The sequence below is a fragment of the Neurospora tetraspora genome (assembly GCF_033439725.1).
Source record: "Neurospora tetraspora strain CBS 560.94 chromosome Unknown B0H65scaffold_2, whole genome shotgun sequence".
In the NCBI taxonomy this organism is placed as follows: domain Eukaryota; kingdom Fungi; phylum Ascomycota; class Sordariomycetes; order Sordariales; family Sordariaceae; genus Neurospora; species Neurospora tetraspora.
In genome coordinates, this window is record NW_026944384.1 from 6,353,806 (window position 1) to 6,372,744 (window position 18,939).

An 18,939-nucleotide genomic window follows, 5' to 3' on the forward strand; every position below is an offset into this window, starting at 1 on the left:
AATCAAAGAGTCGTCGCTCATCTCGAGTAGAAACCCTGTCAGTTCAAATCTTTTACTTCATCTAAGCTTCAACCATCTCTTCACATGCCTGATCGTGTTTGGACCTCTTCTTTCCACACTCGTTTCGTGGTATGTCGAAGGACCCAGCGGCATGGTCGAGACTACTAAGATTTAGCAGTGTGGTGAAGCTACCCTACTATTACCGGCGGTGCAACGTTTGCCCCAGCTTTGTTAACAATCCATCAGCCATACATCTTTTGGGTTTGGCCAGCCAAGCGGCCACGTCAAGCGACGAAGACACTAGAATAATCCTTTCACGCCAGGCAATTATTGTGCGTTCATACCACATTATTCTCTTGCTATCCGGGGTGTTTCCATGCTTGATGGCTTGGACGATCTGTTTGCTCAGAGTATCACACCATATAAGACGCCATCATGACCCCTTATTCCCGCCCATCGTCCACTACTCCTTCAAGATTTGTCGACTCGCCGTTCTCCAGTGCTCGTCCTTTTAAGCAGTACGGAACCCAAAACCAATTTATCACAATGCCAGACACAATCAGGACAACACCGTGGCCCATCGGCCGGTCATACATTGACAGGCTGCCTGTAGAGCTCCTGGAAAATGTCTTTGAATCTTTCAGAGCCAAACCAGCCGCGAACTATCTGGTCAGAGATGGGCACCCGGAGGAATTCGACCGTTATAACTACGGGACTAGCCCAGTTGACACCGTATCATACCTCCAAGCACGTCGAGCATTACATGCACAGTGTCTGGTGTCCAAGAAGATCAGTGAAGTCACACATCGCATGCTTTTTGACGAAATATGGATCACAGACTTCTACACGCTGGTTGGACTTGTCAAGAGCTTGGCCTCATACCCCCACAATCGCCAGCGCATCAAGTGGCTGGGTATTGACGAAGTGTTCTTCGACAATTGCTCCGAGCAGAATTGCAATTGCGGCGGCAATGGTTGTTTCGAGCGGAACAGGTACCATATAAACTGGGTAACCGCCGCAGGGACTCCCGAGCCCATGTGCTGGGAAGCCTTTAACGAGGCTCTGAAGGACCCCGAGATACATACTTTCCCAGATGTGCGTCAAATTCTCGAGATGCAGCAAGAGTTGGAAGTGAGGTGGACTGACGGATGGCATTGGATGAGCGATGCCGCTTTCGAGCGAGTGTGCAATCTCGCGCTCAAACTTATCATCTTCTTTTCCCCACGCCTACGCTCTCTCCGGCTCACAGCAACACTGGGGACGGCCACGTCGCCCTATATCTTCCGTTACGCACTCGGTCTCATCCCTCTCCCGACCACCAATCTAGGCGCATTCTCTATCCTTCATGGAAACAACTGCGCCGAGTTTCTCACCGTGCTTAATATTGACTTATCTTCGCTGAGAGTCTGTTACGGTCCCCACCATGACCTTCGCGACGGTCGCGCATCTCGTTGCCTTGAGTCGATCGAGGACCTCACGCTGGTGGACGATAGCGAGGTGAGCTTAGGACCCGAAGACGAACACGAATGTAGAGGGATCGAACCGGACTTTCTCCAAGTATGGCTCGAACCCGCGAAGCGGCTTAGGAAATTTCGACTTTACACCAGCTTCGATCTCGAAGGGCTTGCTCGGTGGGCACACCATTTGGGGCACAACATCAACACAATCCTGCTTTGTCACCGGGAAACACTCCAGCATTTTGAGTGGTGTCAGATGGTCAACCCTAGAACAACCAACGAAACAGCATGGAAGAAAATGTTCGGGGAAGAACAAAAGCTATCATGTCTTCCGCAGCTGAAGGAGTTGGAGTACCTGAAGCTTTCGCACGTGTTCGTTTATACCCGTCAGCAGTATATTAATCGAGGAATTTTGGGCGTACCTGTTAGACCCCCTCAGCCACCGGTTATGCCACTCCTTTTGGGGATACCCGCACCTATTCCAACACAAACACCTCCTGTGCCTGAATCCATTATTGATCCGAGTCTTGTGGAGATCAACATCCGGAGTGTACTCACACACAATCTTTCAGAGCTGGGAGCGCCGCCCAAGTTGACGTCGGTTGACGTAGTGGGAAATCTGCCGACGGACAGGTGTATAACGATTGAGCTTTGATGGTGTGGTGTTCTCTGCCATCAAACGATGGCCTGGGGACATGCCCATGGGATTTCTTGAGGTGTGATACGGACCAGAGAACCCGGAGGTGAGTGGTTTTGTATTAATAAGTATTAATACGCAGATGGTGAGGAAAATGCTACGAGACTCCGAGGGAAGACAGGGAAACTCGATAATGTAGAAGATCTAAAGATTCATCGAATACGTCCGCCCTGCCCAGTAAATTTCAATCCTCACCCTCGTCAACCTCAACTTTGAGTGATTCGAGCTTCCCCAGAGGTATCATCCTAACGCCGACCAGATGCCATGTCCTCCGAGAAGGAACACCCAGAGAAAGAGAGATGACGTAACCGTAAGAACGTGTTCTTCGAAACATATAAATAGGCAAAGGGAAGCAAAACAGTGTAAGCAAGATAAGGCCAACGGTAAAAGTCAGATATCTGGGACTACCAGCTGATATCCATGTCAAAGTATTTGAAGGCTTGAGTAGTGAGTACCGGTAGGTACAGGTAACCATGGGATGCCACTCCCTGCTGAAGCCACGAAATTGCTCAAACCACGCGTCATCCTCGTGTTTCCGCCTGGCGTTTTTGTCACCAAATGCATTCGGCGATATTTGGCTTAGTTTATCAGGTCATCTGACTCCTGAGATGCCATCGTCCTCGCAGTTCTAGCCAATCCTCCACTAAGGTACGGTAGAGAATGGGGAAATTGACTTGAGGGAAGGCCATGTATAGGCACAAGTTTCAGCATGCCTTCCTTATAGGGCGGCAGATGTGCCAACCCGAACGTGTATGCAAGATGGTGAATCTCTGTGCCGGGTGCCCCACGGATCTGATCGGTGTTGGTATTGAGAGGTCCGTGCCTCGCACTGGTGATTCCCTTTCCCACCACTCCCTTCCAGGTTCACTGTGCAGGGCTATTCACCAGCCCTCCCGTCTCCCGTCGTGCCTACCATTTCAGCCCTCCAGAGTCCAGACCTCGCGCTTTCTTTCTTTCCGTCCCCACTCTGAATTGCACCTCACCAGGTTTTCCATTCTTGTTAGAGCTTACGGCAGGCGCACCCTTTATCCTGTAGACCGACTATATGTAGCTAGTGCCTCACGCACCCTGGCTGTACATTACACTCTGCAGAATACATTACATATTTGCACCCACAGCTTGCTTTGCCTTTCCTTTGTGTTGCCCACGGCGTTAACAGTTCTTCAGGGTATTTCTGTGGGCCTTCTGGGCTTCATCCTCTTCTTTCACGAGCCAATCGATCACCGACTCAAGCACCCACTTCTTCTAGCACCACAGTCAGTACAGTCTTTTCCCCTGCCTCTATCCCAATCAATCATCTAATCCTTCAACCTAGGTACAAAGGACGATCTCTTAAGTGCGCCCTTGGGTTCAGCCAGCCTCGCTGCGCACGATCTTCTGCATTAACAGGCGTTTATCCCAGTGCCCCGTGCCCAGTAAATTGAACAAAATCTCGTTTCCTGCAATTCCCGCATCTTCCTCGACTCGCGCGCTGCCGAACGCTACCTCCTCTTTTCTTTCGTCATAAAGTGGAACGCATCGCCATGTCAGAGACAACCATGGAAGCATCATGGCCCATCGGCCAGTCATACCTCGAGAGGCTACCTACAGAGATCGTAGAAAAAATATGCAAAGCTCTCGAACCCCAGCCAACCGAGAAGTACCTTCAGAGAACCCACACCGAGATTCCTTTTGACCGGAGCCAACCTGTTGAGGTCTTTTACCCATCAGATCCCATCGACTCGCAGTCGTACCTGGAATCCCGCCAAGCATTATACAATCTATCCCTGGTGTCCAAAGCACGCATATCTCCAGTGGCGCGCAAGCAGCTCCTCCGAAAGATTTTGATCAACGATCCAGAATGCCTTCTCGACTTAGCCAAATGCTTGGCCCTATATCCCGAAACCCGCCCGCATGTCAAGTGGCTGGGAATCGACTCTCAATTTGTCTCCCGGTGCCAGTTTCTCGCTGAAGGGGAAGGATTAAACGCATGCATGTGCGATGGCGAATCCTGTGGGGAGCGTGAGCTTTACCATAGAATATGGGACACGGAAAGACTAGGGCTGGAAGAACCGTTCATGTGGACCTTTGAGGAAGTCCTGAAAGTGCCAGACATGAAGTGTTTTCCTGATATGGGCCAACTGTTGCATTTGGTAAGGCTCATGCAATATTCGGAAGGGAATCTGTGGTACTTCATGGACGACCGAGTTTTTGAACAGATATGCAATATTGCTCTCAAGATTGCTATCTTCTTTTCTCCGAACTTACAGACACTTCGGCTCACAGCACGTGGAACTGAATCCCCGTCATTTCTTTTCCGTTACGCAATGGGACTCATCCCCGTCGCAAGCGAGAATCTAGGGACTTATACCGTGGAGTACAAACAAGACGTGGCCAAGTTCCTAACGACACTTGATATGGACGTATCTTCAATGAGACATTTCTCCACCAATCGAACAGCGAGCAATATACCTCCCTGTCCTGCAACCCTCGAAGAGTTGACACTGGTCGATGATGGCCCGACCTATCTCCCAGACGATAATCTCCCAGACGATGTGCGCTGTCGAGGAATTGAGCCACATCAACTCTACACATGGCTCAAGCCTACCAAGCGTCTTCGGAAACTCCGACTCTACAGCGGACTAGACGTCGATGGGCTGACCATGACACTCCGAATGGGCCCGGGAATAAGCCCGTACAGCCTCAATCACAACATCAACACTATTCTGCTCACGCACCGAGAGACATTGCAGCACTTTGAATGGTATCAAATGATGGTTCCCTTGAAAACCGACGAGGCAGCCTGGATCAAGATGTTCGGGCAAGGACAGAAACTGTCGTGTCTTCCGCACCTGAAGGAGTTGAGATATTTGAAGCTGTCAGACATGTTCGTCTACACTCGCCAGCAATACCGTGATCGATACCCACGCGCCAGAGCGGCCGTGTATCCGGCTGTGCGGGATCTCAGAAATTACCGGGCGGTACTCGCACATAATTTGTCTGAACTGGGAGCACCGCCGAAGGCGCGTTCGGTTTATGTGGGAGGACATTTACCGACTGATCGGTATATGAGGATCGATCTTTGATGGTGTTCGTTGGCACAACGGCATGAGCCATGAACTTGGGTCGCTGAGTTTCTCGACGTGGGATACCAGCTTGAGAGTTGTGAGAAAGTGGGTGCCTTACCTCACCCAGTTCTCAACATCGACACCTCACGACCCCTCCTTCCCCCAATCTGGCCAGTGGCCAAGCAAACGTTCCTTCCCAACATTTCAAGGAACCGCTCCTTTCATTTTTTTCTGCCGCCCTTTCCCACATTTTTCACGGGGCCACAATATTTCCTACTGCTTCTCTCGCGTCTGCTTTTCCTTTCTTCTTTCCCCCTCCACACCCAAAACCATCTGCCCTTTCAACTTTCATCGTCACACGAGTGCAGACTCGGCCGTCCTTTCCTGGTGACCACGTCGCGTACGGGCATCGGCTACCCAGAAATATCAGCAGCGGTGTCTTCATTCTATCCACCGAGTCATCGACTCATCAACTCTCGCGACCATGTCCGAGAGCCCAAACCCTCCTCCGTCTGGTAACTCTATCCCAGCTACTGACAGCGACGAAGCATCTCTGACCACATTTACAGCCAGTCCTTCGTTGCCAACATCAGTCCCTGGTGAGACGCAGCCCTATGCCGAATTTCTCCCTCGACTTCCGTACCTTTGGGGCCTTGAGAATGTCGACGAGTGGAAGTATGACATGCGGCTCTACTTGAACCATCATGGTCTGCTGGAGTTTATCGACGGCACTCATGAGAACGGACAAGCCAACATCGACGTCGAGACACCCGACTCTTGGCGGCGACGACGCGCCCACGCCTATACCATCATTCGGAGTAGAATTGATGACGTCCTCCCAATGCTGCTCACCGCTGGCCTCAAGGCATTTGAGGATGACTATACCTTCGACCCCCAACAGCTGTGGAACTACATCACTCAGTACATCCGCATGCCCAAGCGCGAGGACACGCTGAAGGACAGGATGCTTCTCTTCTTGTTCCATGTTGATTTCCTCTACGAAGACTACGACGCAGCGGACTACCTTTATCTGCGCCGAAAACTTCGTGACGAGTTTGGAATTCACGTGCATCCGGAGGTCATGCACCGGGTGCACGTAAATGACAGCCAAATACTCGACGAGGATATGGTGAGGGGCTATGATTGGAAGAATGGTGGCTTGAAAGGGCAATTCATAACTGACGAGGGTCATCGGAACTGGAATATTGGGAGTCATGCTAACCACGAGGAGTTCATGTTTGATCCCGAGGACCCGAATGTCATAAGGATCGGTTAGGTGGAAGCAGATGCATCAGTCCATGTACAATAGTAGTCATCCAGTTAAACCCACTCCTGAGTTTCGTGTGCATCTCCAGCCACGACATTCCAGCACGGGACAACTGACCAGAAAGGAACAAGAGGATGCGTGGACAACATGGAGGATTACCGATGATTCACATAATGGATACCTCTATGGATAATACATCGTTCCATACGCAAACTAGATAATTAATGATGGTCAGCTTAAACCAGGAATCATATAACGTCAAGTGATGATGGTTACAAGAAATCGTGGAGGTTTTTCAGGTTGTTCTTTTCATGTACCGTGGCAAACGGACGAACAAGTGATGACACGCTATCTCGGCCACTGCAACTTTTAATATTGGTTTGATAGCGAAGTAGCGCTCGTCGTTAGTGCACTGCACATTGTTAGGACCCCGCTGATGTTGACGACTGAGGTACGTGAAGAGGACGGGACACTCAGCACAATTCGCATTTGAAGCTTGCCTGCACAATGATAGTAATCTCCATAAATACGCCTTTGTAATTATATGAGAGGGTGGTCAGGCTGTGAGATTTGTTAAATGCAAAAGTAATTGTCTTCAGGTGAGTGTCCTTGACCAGCGAAGTACTCTAATTCTCAACACAGAGCTCCTGCTAACAGCGCTAAACCACTGAAGCCACCTTCCGGTGCAGCGCTGATTCTGTCACGGGCATTTCTGTGCTCTGTGCCCGCACTCTTGACAACACCACCAGACACTCGCCATCTCTGCCTCCCATCTGCCTTCATCCATTTCCCACTTCATTATGTCCCAATGTTATATATCCGTTCCTTCGCATATCCGATTGCGTGTCGGCAGATAACGAAGGTTGGAGAGGTCTTTGAGAATGACCGCAAAGCATGAAGCAGTCAGAGGGAGCAAAACAACAACGAACGAACCAAGATCACGTTGGAAAAGAAGAGTCATGGGGAGTGGACAGTCAGCAAAGCTTGGTTCTGCTGTGCTAAAAAAACAGCTATCTTACTCTGTTGATAATTCCAGGCAATATTTCCCCAGCTTGAAGTCGTCCGTGAGTGACAGTCCCTTCTTCCGGATGACGACAATGTAGCTAGATGCCGTCCAGTCCTGTGCAAGGTGCATCCATCTCCTATGCGACTCGCTTGTAGTGCCAATCCTGCCAGCACCCTGCTGCCTGCGAAAACAACTTTTCACTCAGCATCAGTAAGATCAATCGCGCGCGATCGATGCCTCTGATTACGTAGATGAGGAGGTTCAGGTACCTCTAGATGGTCCTGCTCCATGTGCACGTCATGCCGAATGTCCCTCCTCAGCTCCTGGATCTTGATCCAAAGCAGATCGGTACGGAACGCAAACGAATCGCGCTCGCCGTCCCAGCCTGCCGCGAAGAGTCTTGGGACGATGTTACCGATTCTGGAGAACAGGATCGAGTACGCATGCATGCTTCGGCGGCGGTAGTTGACTCTGTCGTGGTTGGTGGGGGCCGCATTGTCGTCGTCGTTCATGCGCAACTCCCAGCGGCTTTGTTCGTGGCCGAGAAGGAAGTAGAAGAGTCCGTGGTAGCGGAGGTGGAAGTATAACGCGTGTTGCCAGGCGTCGTAGTTGCTGAGGTCCTCTTGGAGGTGTGGGATGGGAATGCGGCTTATGGCATCGTCGCCGGGGTCGTGGATGTCGTTGTCCATGTTGGTGATGGGTGACGGGTGAAGGTTCGGTCACTTTGCCTTCATGTTAGCGGAAGGGAACCAAAATGACGAGGGGAGGGGGGAGGTGATTCTGACTTACGGGGACAAGAACTTCGCAAACAATGATGTTACGGCTTGAAAGTGAAGTTGAGCTGAAGTTGAGAGTCGACTGTGTCCTTCTGACCACGGAGGTGGAAAGCGACGACAGAAATTGGGCTTGACTTTGAAGCGGTAACGGAAGAGGAAAGACGAAAACCAGCCCGGGTGGCCTTGAAATACTCCCAGGAGGGGAGTGTCGGTGAATGGGTGGGAAGACCAGTGAAAGGACATGAACGCCAGAGCACAGACTTCCAACACCTTCCATCCTTTCATCCTACCCATTCGTCATTTCAGCAAATGCTTTACATCAGAACTTAAACAACGAACTTACGGGAATAAAAGCCTCACAGGCTGAACCGGTAAAGCCCTTTCATGACATGACGCGGTTGGAGGTGCAAAGGACGAGGTGTACGCAGCGAGGAAGAATGGAACAATACAGAGCTTAAAGCGGGGTTTGTTTGGAAACAAAGCAGGTAAACTGAATGCCGAAAAGGTGAAAAAAAAAAAAAAAAGAGGAGCAAAAAACTCGGCTGCCCAAGCCTGGAGTTGAATCCGAGACCAGCTGCAACCTACGAAAATACCACGTTTTATATAGTAAAACCCGCCCGTAAAATGTTTTAAACATTTAACCGTATACTAAAAAAACTTAGCGATTTTAACACACAATAATTCCCGTATAATTAAGGCTACATTTCTATATAGCTATATCGCTATATAACCGTATTATACCCCCTAAATCAATCGCGCTCAATTAAATAGTTAATAGTAAGACCCTCGTACTTTGTACTTAATTGTATTTAATTATTTATATTTCTATAGTATTGTAATTATTTCGAGCCTTCTTTATAACTAATTACTATACTGCTAGCGATAGCGACTACTCCCCTAATTCCTCCCTCCTCTAGTAATACCTTTAGCGATAGTAATGCCTCTAGCGATCCCGCTGTTAATAATAACGAAAGTAATGCCTCTAGTAATAAAGAGGAGGAAGAAGAGATTGCTGCCGCTACTCCTATCGACGAATTAATTTAATCTATAGATTTAAGCGACCAATTCTTTTCTATAGGCGCTATAGTAGGTTCGATAATGTAGGCGGCCCTTTATAATTTTAATATTCGTTACTGGATAAAATTAATTAAATAGTATTTTCGCTTCGTTAATAATATTAATATCTTTGCGAGTATTAAAATATAATACGAATATATTAAACGCCGTGCTTATTCTATATTTAAAGAGCGTCGCCGTTATTACTATAGTTTTAAAAAAATTGTACGGTATTACCCCTTCCGCTTATCCTTTAAGTACGTTAGTAATAATATATTTACGATTACTCCTATTAATTTCGAATATTGTAATTACCCCCCCGCCATTTTAATAGCCGCCTTTATTGAATATTGCCTAAGTATTATAAATGCGTAAAAGGAGTATATTTATAATTTATTTGCGTAGAGATAGTTAGCAATCCGTAGTATAAAGTAATTTGTAAAGCGAAAGTATTTAAAATTCATATTTATTTCGAAGGATTATTCTACTATATTTCTATGCTTACAAAGAATAGAAGGCTGGCTATACCAATATTTAAAACTTCGTATAAATATTAAACGAAAAGTTATACTAATTAAAATAAGAGGATAACAGCCTATATTAAAATCGATTTTAAAAGTAATAATTATAAAATATTCTATACTGCTTTCTAAATCCTTAAAAAGTAATAGAAGCTTTGGAAATAATTCCCCTACGTTCTAATAATTAATACGATTTATAAAACTAACCGATTTTATAAGCTGCTAGTTATAGGGGTTATCTTTACGTTTATATATATTATTATTCCCGTCTTTTAATATTTAATTAATAATAAGTAGGAGGAAGGGGGCTTTAAATAATATTTCGAATAATTATACGACGTATTATTCAAAATAAAGGTTCTATTCCTTAACGTCCTTATTATAAATAGTAACCCTTAATTTATTATTATGTTAAATGCCGCCTTTAAGGGTAAACGGCGGTAATAGTATATATAATATTTTAATAATAACGTTATTACTATTATTAAGGAGTATTAGAAAATAAATAAGGCGGCGAAGAAGGTAGCGAAGAGTACTTAGCGAGGGCGCGGCTCCTAGAGAGAGCGCGGCTCCTAGAGAGGGTGCGGCTCCTAAAGAGGGCGCGGCTTTTAAAGATAGCGAAGGCTCGGCGGTTCTTAATTATAACCCTCCTAGCCTTCTTCCTTTTAACCCCCCTAATTTACTTAGTCCTAATAAAGTAATAATAACGATTCTAATAATAATGGAATAATAAACTATACGTCGTCGACGACGAAGACACTACAAATTTCGAAGCGTTCTAACGAAAGTATTAGAAGGTATATACCGTTATTAGGATAAAACTTAAAATAAATTCTCTACCCGCTTAAATAGTATAAATAAGGACCGCTTTCTTTACGTACTAGTAATATATAATATTTAATAACGATCCAACTGACTTTATTAAGGTTAAGCGATTTATAGATACTAGTTTTAAAGAAACCTAGCTAAAACTATTTCGATATATCGACGACGAATTTATACCTTATAAAAGAGAGTAGGTTAGTTGCTATATTAATTGGCTCCCTAACTTTAGCTATAGGATAACTTTACTAAACGAATCGATTAACGTTAGTATTAAGGTAGAAGGATTGTTAGTATGTACGGGGCTCGATGAGGTATTTTATATTACTAAAGTAGTTGTCGATAAATAATATAACTTATTTAAGAAGGGTATTGCTATTTCTAATACCTAAGTCCGCCGTAAATATTTATAAGTAGGTAATTAGTTAAGTAATTATGAATTTTAAATTATTAATTAAGGGTTAAATTTATTTATAAAGTAGTATAGGAAGGTTTTATATATTATACGGTTAAGTAATAACCCTTATTTTTAAAACCTCCTTTCGTATGGAGGTACTTTTAGAATTTAGTAGGGGTTAATTTATATTCATAAATTATTGTAGCGATATAATAAAAAAAACCCTAAAAAGGCGTTAATTAATAAGGATAATTACTACCCTATTTAATATTTGCAGGAAATATTAGTAAATAGTACCTCCTTATTTCTCTTCTAAATATTATTATTATACTAATTCTAATATAAAACGTATAAAATTAATACTTCCGCGTCGTTTCTATAATTAAAATAATATTTAAAGGAAAGTTAAAGAATTAGTATAATCCCTTTAGTAATAAGGCCGTCGTCTTTAGCGAAATAATTCGAAGCCCCTGCGGAGTAGTTTGAACTAAGAGAAATAAATGTATTTTTAGCGGTATAAAATATATTTATTCTTATATTGAAGTTTCTAAATTCAATTTAAAAACGATAAATATAGTTAACGAGGAAGTTAATAAGGAAATTAGCGAGTAAAACTATATTATTATTAGTAATAATACTTAATAATTAAATTAATTATTATAATATAAGAAGGGTAAATTAAAGGGATTAAGTAAAGCGAAGAGGGTTTTAGCCGCCTCTTCCTATAAATACCCTACTCTAAAGCTAAAACCGGGCTCTCTAAAACTGAGTTTTCTATTAAGTTTACTATTAAATTCTATTATCGATGTTAATAATATTAAGAAGGAATACTTTATTATTCTAGATTACATTATAATAGAGTAGAGGAAGCGGGCTATAATTAGAAGGAAGGAGAAGGAGGCTATAAATAAAGAGGAGCGTTAGACGTACTTATTAGACGACTATATAAAGGACCCTAATCTACATTGAATATAACCGGGCAATAGGTTAAACCCTACAGTTGTAGACGACGAATAAGAGGTTTAATTAAGCCTTATAGAGCTATATAGAGCTGTATAAAGCCTTAGTAGAGCCTCAAATAGAGCTTCAATACTATGTAAATATTATAAAATTATTACTTTCTTATATTTAATATTAGAAAATATTATTAGATAATTTAGCGTACTACCTTTAATTTAGCGTACTACCTTTGATTTGGCGCACTATGTTGTGATTTGGTGTACTATGATGCTCAAAATATTGAAAATACTAAAATTTCTATGGGAAAACGGCTTGTAATTATGATAGCTGTTATATGGTGCAGCAAGAAAAAAATGGTGCGCGTAGACAAAAGGGGTGTGGTGGTGCGGCAAGTCAAGCTCTCAGTTAAATACCCCATTAATCGACGCCCATATCCTCAATTCGGCAAGAAACTCGTCCTCAACAGGCGGCACCACATCCCTCTGCGACTCGTCCGACTCGTCCGAACTCTCCCTCATCCTCTCCTCCAGCAACTCCTTATACACCTCCACCTTGTGCATAAGCTCATGCGCCCAATAGTCGCGATCATCAAACGGATCGAACCTCAGGCCTCGATCCAGCGCCATATCTTCCAGGACCTCTCTTCCAATGCTAGAAAACACAATCGCATACGTATGCAGATGTCTACGATCCCAATTATGTTGGTCTTCCGCTTCCGGACACTCTCGGTATCTTACTGGCCCTTCGTTTCTCGGCAGGATAAAACCGACCAGTCGGTGGTAGACGATGTGGAACCAGAGAGCGTGTAGCCATTGGTTGTAGTTGGAGAGGTCCCGGGTGAGATGGGGGATGGGAATCAGGGTGAGGGCTTTGTCTTCTGGGTCGTGCTTTCCTGGCGCCCAAGACGTGTCTGTGAGGCCTGGTGGTGATGGAGTTCTGGGAAGAAGGCTCTGGGTGGATTGAGGGGTTAGCGATGGGCGTTTGATGGCTGCTGGGACTATGAGAGGGGAGAGAGGATACTTACGATAGGGACAGCTGAAGGCTCTGGCTGTGAGTTCATGATGTTCGAGGCGGTTGTGAGATGCAATGATTGAGACTGAATGCCTGGGGCTCTGGTGATGAAGAGTTAAATACCTGACAATATGCTTGAAGTGTTGACTTGGAGGGAGTGAGCCAAGTCAAAGAGGCATGAAAGCGGTGACGAAAGCAGAAAAGCAATGGAGATGAACTAACCACCCCATGGTTTATGCCCGTTGTGTCCAGCGCGTTCCGGGAACAGCCCGGCCAGTCCCATCTTGATCCCTTGAGAGTACCAGTAGCTTCTTAAGAGCTCACAACAGACGCAAGGACAAGAGGACAAATCACAGCTTTACATAGAGGCAAACAAGTGTCCGCCCACAGACAAGAATGGCGTTTTGTCACGAGATATCGTTGATCTGGAGAGAAGATGTTGGTTGGAAAGTCAAGTGGATTCCATCAAGTTGAAGCTACGGTAGCTGTAACGGAGTATTTGGAAGCATCTCCATCGTGATGGTAGATCGCGTTGCGGATCCCAGACCCAACCTGCTACAGGACCACATTTGTTCCTCCCAACTTCCTTTGCGGTCATTAAACCTGGCTCAGATCAGTCATCGTCGCTACCACTAGCTGCAACAGCTGTTCTGGAGCTGATGAGCATAACTCGCCCAGCTAAGATTCCCACCACTAGGAGCCACCAAGTCATTGTCGAGGTCGAGCATCAGAAGTGCTGGTAGCCTCTTCATAGGTTCTTGATTGCGTGGGGAAGCTTTTGTGCATGCGAGATGCTGAACTCCTGCTGCTCCTTGGGTTGGCCATTCTTGCGAGCTAAGCATGGGAACAACGGGTGCGGCGCCGGAACTCAAGAATGTCGCGCCAAAGCTTGTGCGGGGAAACGCGGTGAAGGAGATCAAGTGAATGGGCGCCAAGGCATGGATGACGGATCTCTTTCCACTCTTTTGGCGCGTTGAGAAGTTCCGAAAGGAGAGATAGGACGGAAGGGTGGAGGGAGGCGAAAAGAGAGGAGGACATGTTCAAGGACGTTCCTTTACCGTAAAGGCGCATTTATTTCCGCAGTAGTCCAATAGCGGACGCCTGGTCATGGTGGCATTAAGCGTACTGCTTTACTGCTGCATTACATTGCGGAGGGCTTGCAGCTGCGGACTATGTACAAGTACTGCGGATGTTTCCCCGGCAGCGCTCGAACACATCCGTTGCTACCTAGCCCGGTTATCCGTCAGTCCCACCCGCTAGCCCAACTTGACTCCCCGTTCCAAGCAATCAGTTTTCGGTGAGCCGACCCTTCAGATACCTGTTTTTGTAGCTCAAAATGTGTCGGTAAAGAGCAGCAGGGTCATAATCGCGGGCATTGTATCCTCTGAACATATCCGGCATATGCCACTTTGTGTCCGCAGTCAACTTCGCCATGGTATTCCGAACGCCGCTGAAAATGATGGCATACGCATGATAGCGGCGGCGCCACATGAACTCAGGCCCGCGTTCAAGCGATTGATCTCATCGTAATCGTGTGGCGGCGTAATGTGATCCCGAGCAAAACCGGTCAGGTGATAGTACGAAAGGTGAAAGAACACGGCGTGGTCCCATTCGTCGAAATTCGCGAAGTCTTCCTTTAGTTGTGGAATGGGGACGAGCTTGAGGGCCTCGGCGCTAGACCCCTGGTTGTCCATCTTGGGCGAGACGAGATACAAGCGAGGGAGTGAGGGATAAACGGCTGTAAAAGGTGCGGTGATCGCCGCGAAGACTGGCTTCCTTTTCACTTTCATTTGTCAGTAGATTCACTGCCGCGAAGATGGAGGCGCGTACTTACGGAATGCGGCGACAGCAACCAAAGACCAAAGGTCTCACGAAGGAGTCAAGGACCCAGGAAGTGTCCAGCAAAAGGAAGGCTTGAGTTGCGTTCGCGATGACCGTTCACGACGAAGGCAGGAGTTGAGGGGAGCCTTGACGCGGTGGAAGGCTGTTAAAGGAAAGAAATGACGGGCGGTGAGACCGTGAGGGCGGGGCGAAGAACGAAGAAGAAGTAGAAAGAAGGTGTTTGAAGGCCGTATGTTTACCCTAATGTAACACCAAGTTGTAATTTCCACCTCACGCCCCTAGGCCATCACCCATACACCATGAAGTCATAAATACAGTCCGTCAACGCTCCCAAGGATCCTCAGTCCTCCACAACAACGCCCCTAGCAGCCGCCACCTCCCTAAGCCTTTCACTCGCCAGTCTAGCATCATCTCGCACCTTCCCAGAAGGGGGGCTTCCTTCCCGACGAGTGTGTCGCTATTCCCACTGACTGCATTGCAGATTCCGTAGCGGGGTACAGTCGGGGTAGGAGCCTGTGCATGCGCCCGTCGGTCCCGACACCAAGTACCAAATACTGAGAGCTATTAGAACCCGCGCCGGAACAACCTGCCATCGTTCCATCACATTTGTCCCGATGCAACAAGAAAAGCCAAAAGCTACAATCATCGTATCCTCACCTCCCTCACCTCCTTATCCAACACCGGCGGCCAAGGACCAGCCGGCAACTCCACCCTCCTCTCATGGAGATGATTCAGTTCAACAAGGAAAACGCTCGTGACGCGTTCATACAGTGGTCCATGGTCATCCTCCCCAACCGTTTGAAGAAGTAGAAAGTGAAAATCGAGGAATTTTGTCGACCGAGGGAAGCTTCTCGAGTAGAAGTACAGACCCAGCAAAGATACACAGCTCCCTTTAACTTCCTCGAACAAACCCGGCGGTAGGTCCTGTTCCTTGCCTACCAGAAAGGGAGGGGAGACGTACTTCCAAGCAAGGGAGATGTTGCCTTTTCGGTCTTGGACCTCGATGCGTACGAGGTCTGCTTCGAAGACTGAGGCAGTGATGCTGAGATAGTCTGGGAACTTGCCGATGGTTTCGGAGCGCTTGAGGATTTCGGAGTGGTTGGCGATCCAGTCTAGCTCCTTGTCTTTGAAGGAAAACTTGATGCTGACGGGTATTTGGCTTGTTCCGAAACCTTGATCAGCCATCAAGCGACCGGGAGTGACGCTCACCTCGTGGCTTGGAAGACTCTTCCAGCCGGCCCAGGTCCAGCTTGGGAGGACTGTTCTGCGTGGTGAAACCTCGGTACTGCTCCGCGCGGCATGGCCAGCCTTCGCCAGCCATTCATCCTTCCAGAAGAGACTGCCCAAAACCTCGCAAATGCTTACCGCCGGATGGGTATCAATCTCAAAGAAGATCCCCGCCGGGGGAGACGGTCGATACTCGACTTCCTTATGACTCTCCGGCACCCGTGGATGTTCCAGCCCACGATACGGCAGGCCCCACACGAATCTCAAAGGTGATTGCTCCCGATAAGTCTGTATGATCCCCTTCATGGCGTCCAAGCCGTCCATATCATGCGACAGAGTCCTGTTCATGAACTCTCCCACCCGTTCCCAAAGTGATGACTCCCAGTCCCAGTCCCACGGGTAGGGAAACACGGCTTCCTTCTTGCTGATGAATTTCCCTACTTCGTACCGCCGTGCGAGATGATGCCGCTTCCATCGCGGCTTCTGGTACCCCCATTTCCGTCCATCGAAGTTTAGTTCACCGGTGGTGTGCATCTCCTGGCACTGGAAGTAGACATGTCGATCGGAAAAGACGAGTCTGCGCTTGGAAAGCAAGCCCTCCTGGTACGTCCAACCCCGGGAGTGCCACTTTGCCGTGCGAATCTCCGTATCCGGTGGGTTGAAGTAGATGAGTGGCATCTTGTTGTTGCCACCGTCACAGGGGATGGTTGTCCAAAGCTGTGGAACACGTGGAGGGGAGCTAACGCCCGGAAGGCCGTATTCTGCGTCTTCTCCAGCGGCGCCGATGATAGTGAGGATGGACAGGGAGTAAATGCTGCCCATGTTATGGATCTGGATCTGCTTTGCGTATGGGTCGTCCTGGGGGATGCAGTATCGGTCCACCCAGAGGTACTTATACCCGAGGTTAAGGGTGACTATCATGGCGTCGCTAACAATCTTTGGGAGTTCATCACCCTCGGGGAGCGTGGGCGTTGTCATTGAAGTGGCGCCCGAGGTGCCCCATACGTAACTGAGGGTGACGTATTGAGGTTTTCCTAGTCCTACCGCTGGCACGATCTTTCTGGTGTGGCAGTCGATGAGGCATAGCCCCGCGATGGTGTCGGAGAGAGGAAAGGATGGTATGTCGATACAGGTTGAGTGCTCCGTCTCGCAAAAGCTCAACCACTGCTTGATAACCTCATAGTCGACCCTATCTGACGGCCCTTCATCGTCGTCGCGGTCCAGAAAGGGTAGAATGTAATGAGTCTCGGACCAATTTCGGTGCAGCTTGCTGATCCAGGGACTTCGCTCGTGGCCGTCTGGACACACTCTAAGTTCCAGGACTTTGACATCAAAAAACCCTGAATCAGCATTGGGGTCGCCGCACGCAAAGTTAGTGACACCGGTTATCCTTCGAATTCCCGGCTCGATATACCCATTGTTGGAAAACATCTCGACCGGAAAGCCCATCCTTGAGGCACAGACTGCGAAGAAGGCGCACAGCGGGCACGTATCGCGGTTCTTCATGCTCACCCGCCACGTCTTTTTTGGTTCCCAACACGGCCGTAAGGTGTGGAAGTCCAGGTATGCTAGAAGGTTGAGGGTGCGCCATGACTGTGCTTTGATACCTTTGTTCGGCTCGAAGATGCTGTGGAGTTTGATCTGTTGGCATTCACGGCATAAGCCTAGATCCTCGGCCTTCTGTTGTCGGGTTCTGAATGCGTTCCTCAAACAATTCGCTGCTCGAGCTGCTGCGGTAAAGCGCTTCCATGACCGGGACTCCAACCTCACTTTGCTGGCTTTCGTGCTGGAGAAGGATGAATCCGGGATTTCCAGAACTTCCTGATCCAAGACTTTGAGCTCCTCCGAGCGTAAGTGCCGGATCCAGGTCATCGTAAGACTGGCTATCAAGGCTGTGGTCAAAAGGAGCAATGGATGTTGACGGTGAGAATGGCAGCCCGAACTTTCAGGGGCTTGTCAATACTCCAAACAAATACGCCGCCTACATCGATGTTAGCTGAAGAACAGAGGGAGCCTCTCAGTGATTCTTACCAACATCAATTGTAACTTTCTCACAAAGAACGGTAGATGGTTTCCCTTTTGTTTGGGTTGAAGGAAGATGAAGTCGTACACCATGGAGGCCCAGCCCACCTATATTCTCATTGCAACCAGCAGGGATTGCCCCTGTACAGCGGACCAGAGAACCATCATCATAGGCCATGCTGCCGGAGAGCCAATCCGACTGTAGCTTTGACGCGTTAGCTAGAGCTGGAGATCTTCATTGGAGGCTTGGAGCCGCTCACCGTTACAGCCAACCGATCGCTGCCCGTAAGCGCCGGCGCGACGGGGCCATGGTGGGTAATCGGTAGTCCACTGGTTTATGCTGCCGTGTAACGAACAACTCTGAGGTGTCAGATTCTAGGGTGGCATTCTGGCCAGATATGGACTAAATGCTAGAGTCCCAGCTACTTGATTTAATAGGTCTTGGCAAATATGGGTTACCCCTAGAACCCCCATACCTTCTGAAGAGAGCGCTCGAATTAGATACACATAGAATCAATCAATTACTAGTAAATCTGATAATTAATAGTCTAATATACACCCTATTAATACAACGATTAGCACGTACGAATAATAAACAATAACCAGATTACGATGTCCCTCTCAAAGCCTACTGAGATGAAAGAAAACGTCGTTTACTTTAAAGACAGCGACGATTAATCGCGATAGGAACCTATATTCTAATTAAAATATATCTCTAATACCTTTACGGATTAGTTTTAAAGAAAGACTAAGAAGCTATCCGCCCCGAAATAGCCTTATCCTAATTACTACCCTATAATAAAGGAAGTTAAAATCCGTATTAATAATATT

At 47.2% G+C, this 18,939-nt stretch overlaps 7 protein-coding genes across 7 annotated transcripts; 3 read left to right on the plus strand and 4 right to left on the minus strand.

The window, feature by feature from the left end:
• Positions 1-536: 536 nt before the first annotated feature.
• B0H65DRAFT_569657 (uncharacterized protein) lies at positions 537-2,112 on the plus strand (the record flags this gene model as incomplete). The annotated part of the gene is made up of 1 exon (XM_062830419.1): positions 537-2,112. Exon 1 carries the CDS (start codon positions 547-549, stop codon positions 2,110-2,112), a length of 1,566 nt encoding a protein of 521 aa, XP_062685334.1. The 5' UTR covers positions 537-546.
• Positions 2,113-3,677: 1,565 nt separating this feature from the next.
• Positions 3,678-5,219, plus strand: B0H65DRAFT_420947 (uncharacterized protein; the record flags this gene model as incomplete). Its single annotated transcript, XM_062824314.1, has 1 exon — positions 3,678-5,219. One exon carries the CDS (start codon positions 3,678-3,680, stop codon positions 5,217-5,219), a length of 1,542 nt encoding a protein of 513 aa, XP_062685335.1.
• Positions 5,220-5,811: 592 nt separating this feature from the next.
• B0H65DRAFT_411406 (uncharacterized protein) lies at positions 5,812-6,315 on the plus strand (the record flags this gene model as incomplete). Its single annotated transcript, XM_062823838.1, has 1 exon — positions 5,812-6,315. A coding segment is annotated over one exon (504 nt), but the record flags the coding sequence as incomplete, so codon positions are not given.
• Positions 6,316-7,671: 1,356 nt separating this feature from the next.
• Positions 7,672-8,630, minus strand: B0H65DRAFT_521010 (uncharacterized protein; the record flags this gene model as incomplete). The annotated part of the gene is made up of 3 exons (XM_062828738.1): positions 8,594-8,630; positions 8,264-8,536; positions 7,672-8,196 (listed from the first exon to the last, which is right to left on the minus strand). Exon 3 carries the CDS (start codon positions 8,161-8,163, stop codon positions 7,672-7,674), a length of 492 nt encoding a protein of 163 aa, XP_062685337.1. The 5' UTR covers positions 8,164-8,196; positions 8,264-8,536; positions 8,594-8,630.
• Positions 8,631-12,407: 3,777 nt separating this feature from the next.
• B0H65DRAFT_569676 (uncharacterized protein) lies at positions 12,408-13,248 on the minus strand (the record flags this gene model as incomplete). Its single annotated transcript, XM_062830420.1, has 2 exons — positions 13,031-13,248; positions 12,408-12,956 (listed from the first exon to the last, which is right to left on the minus strand). Exons 1-2 carry the CDS (start codon positions 13,064-13,066, stop codon positions 12,408-12,410), a joined length of 585 nt encoding a protein of 194 aa, XP_062685338.1. The 5' UTR covers positions 13,067-13,248.
• A 233-nt stretch (positions 13,249-13,481) lies between these two features.
• On the minus strand, positions 13,482-14,962 carry B0H65DRAFT_587205 (uncharacterized protein). Its single transcript, XM_062830967.1, has 3 exons — positions 14,852-14,962; positions 14,486-14,800; positions 13,482-13,851 (listed from the first exon to the last, which is right to left on the minus strand). Exons 2-3 carry the CDS (start codon positions 14,709-14,711, stop codon positions 13,766-13,768), a joined length of 312 nt encoding a protein of 103 aa, XP_062685339.1. The 5' UTR covers positions 14,712-14,800; positions 14,852-14,962; the 3' UTR covers positions 13,482-13,765.
• A 539-nt stretch (positions 14,963-15,501) lies between these two features.
• B0H65DRAFT_547026 (heterokaryon incompatibility protein-domain-containing protein) lies at positions 15,502-17,958 on the minus strand (the record flags this gene model as incomplete). Its single annotated transcript, XM_062829480.1, has 1 exon — positions 15,502-17,958. The coding sequence occupies one exon, from the start codon at positions 17,956-17,958 to the stop codon at positions 15,502-15,504; it is 2,457 nt and encodes an 818-aa protein (XP_062685340.1).
• Positions 17,959-18,939: the final 981 nt, after the last annotated feature.